Genomic DNA, 2,216 nt, shown 5'->3' with positions numbered 1-2,216 from the left:
AAGTTTAAGAAATGCATAAATATTTTTCAAATCACAAATTTTAGAACTCTTGATGACCGCTCATAATGATTTAATGATTTATAAGTATTTACACCAAAAACGCACACACATGTACCTACTATATAAGGGATAATTTTTCTACATTCAAAATGCATTAAAATATGTTTTTACTGATTCATTGCGCTATATTATTCATTATTATTACGTAATAGTTAATGGTCTAGGGAATGAGTACCTCGATGCCTAATATTCTAGTTTTTTTTTACGTCAATGTGGCCAAGACTAATCAGCTACTCTTTTAAAATGCAACAGCTGAGGAATTATTCAAGAGCGGCAGGGAGTGGTCGGGGAACGTGGGAGATGGAATCTGGATCATCGAATGGACTGGAGATGAATACACCACTGCAAAGATTCCGACTAATCTCAATGAAATGGCTGCTTCCGGGTACACGAAACAGAACTGTGTAGCAGGAATTGGTACGTTAATCAGCGAAAGACTACCTCAAAGGAAATAAAGCGACGACTAAGCCATGTTTAAATATATGTGGGTGCCATAAGGATTATCATAAGCATACCATAAAGATAAGGACTTAGTTCTTAGAGTTTCCCAGTTCTATTAAAATCATGTTTATTATGTGATTTCATCACATGCACTTTGTTTGGTCGGGCGTACACGCGTCAACATATTTGGCATGGATCGACGATGCTTTTAGAGTCAAAAAAGTATTTTACAACCTGAGGAGCTACAGTGGTCTTCGCAACGCGCAAGCTATTCCATCATATCGAAACTTTAGCCCAATGAAAAGGATGGTAAAGGCACCGTGATCGTATGTGAAAAATAAACGACGTAAGGGAACGTTTTATAATTGAAAACTGAAATTGAACTGAATGCGTACACGGTAGTTTCATCTGTTGAACTAAGTCATTTTACGTGAAGAATACGCGAAATAATAGTAAGCATTAACCTCTTAATTCACCCATGATATTCAGTGATAAATCCTTATGGCATCCAAATATTGGACGTCTGTGCTTATTCTGGAAGAACGACCGCTTTGGCTGTGGTAAAAGCCAATTTGAAGTCTTTCAATTAGGTATACGTACATGTTATTAAATTCGTTCGAACTTCTAGACTTGGCAGAATTTTAATGAGCATCATAAGGTTTCAATGAACGCTTTTCAATAAAAGGTTTTAATAAATAATTTAAACTTTATTTGAGAATAGTTATTTTATTCACTTATAGAGTTCCAGTATTTCAAAGATGATTCTGGCATGGAGTAATTTTAGTGTAACATGAAGTCGATTACTTTTGGATAAGAATTTCAAATTCAGATAAATATTTTAAGATTTGTTATCTATACTCAAATTACAGTCATGTTTCTTTCCTTTTAGGGACTCATTATTTCAAGACCTTGGACCAAAGCACTCCCTGTTCCAATATGTACCCCATATTTGTAACTTTCAATGGCAATAAAGCTGTTGGGTTTGGAATTCAGACGTTGGGCTACCCTCTTTTCAACAAGTACTCAAGATGGAACGAGTATACTCTTGGATACCCCGTAAGTATTGAGTAACTACCCCATAAGCATTAAGCCAACAACCGTTAAAATGTTTTACGAATATGAAAATAAACATTTTACAAATAAGATTAATATAAGATGCGTGTAAAAATGGTATATGTAATCATCTCATGGCGAGAACTATAATAATATACACATTTTAATATTTGCAGGAATTACTGAAGCAAACTCCGACATGCCTAAGGTTTAGTGCCATATACCCAGGGGTCATCGTAACACATTTTTACTTCACGCAAGACCCATCTTTGATCAAGTGCAGCGAGTGATACAGGAAAATACTAGCAGAGACCTATAAAGGTTCTCGAAAATTGTATATATATTCACAATTAAAAAAAAACTTGAGTACGAATGGAAATTAAAACACTATTAGAATATTAGTTTGTCTCCGCTGTTTCTCTCCACAGAGATTCATAAGGATATTTCTTCAATAAACTATAAATTTCATTAAATAAAGCAATTTTACCTTACTTTGTACGTATGAGAGAAGTGGATTTGTAATGGAAAGTGATTGGTCGAAGTTCCCTAACTGAAACGAGTCAATGCTGTGATTAAATTTAACATTTCTGGGCTTCTAAGTGAAGCAATAAAATTACTAATTTGGAGGATGGTCACGATAACACTTACATTGATATGAAATG

At 34.4% G+C, this 2,216-nt stretch overlaps 1 protein-coding gene across 1 annotated transcript; it reads left to right on the top strand.

Moving 5' to 3' along the window:
• Positions 1 to 324: 324 nt before the first annotated feature.
• LOC124174021 lies at positions 325 to 2,013 on the top strand. Its single transcript, XM_046553166.1, has 3 exons — positions 325 to 477; positions 1,391 to 1,557; positions 1,731 to 2,013. The coding sequence occupies exons 1-3, from the start codon at positions 432 to 434 to the stop codon at positions 1,842 to 1,844; spliced, it is 327 nt and encodes a 108-aa protein (XP_046409122.1). The 5' UTR covers positions 325 to 431; the 3' UTR covers positions 1,845 to 2,013.
• The last annotated feature ends 203 nt before the right edge of the window (positions 2,014 to 2,216 follow it).

The sequence above is a fragment of the Ischnura elegans genome, chromosome 2, assembly GCF_921293095.1.
Source record: "Ischnura elegans chromosome 2, ioIscEleg1.1, whole genome shotgun sequence".
NCBI lineage: Eukaryota > Metazoa > Arthropoda > Insecta > Odonata > Coenagrionidae > Ischnura > Ischnura elegans.
This window is presented reverse-complemented; position numbering and strand designations above follow the sequence as displayed.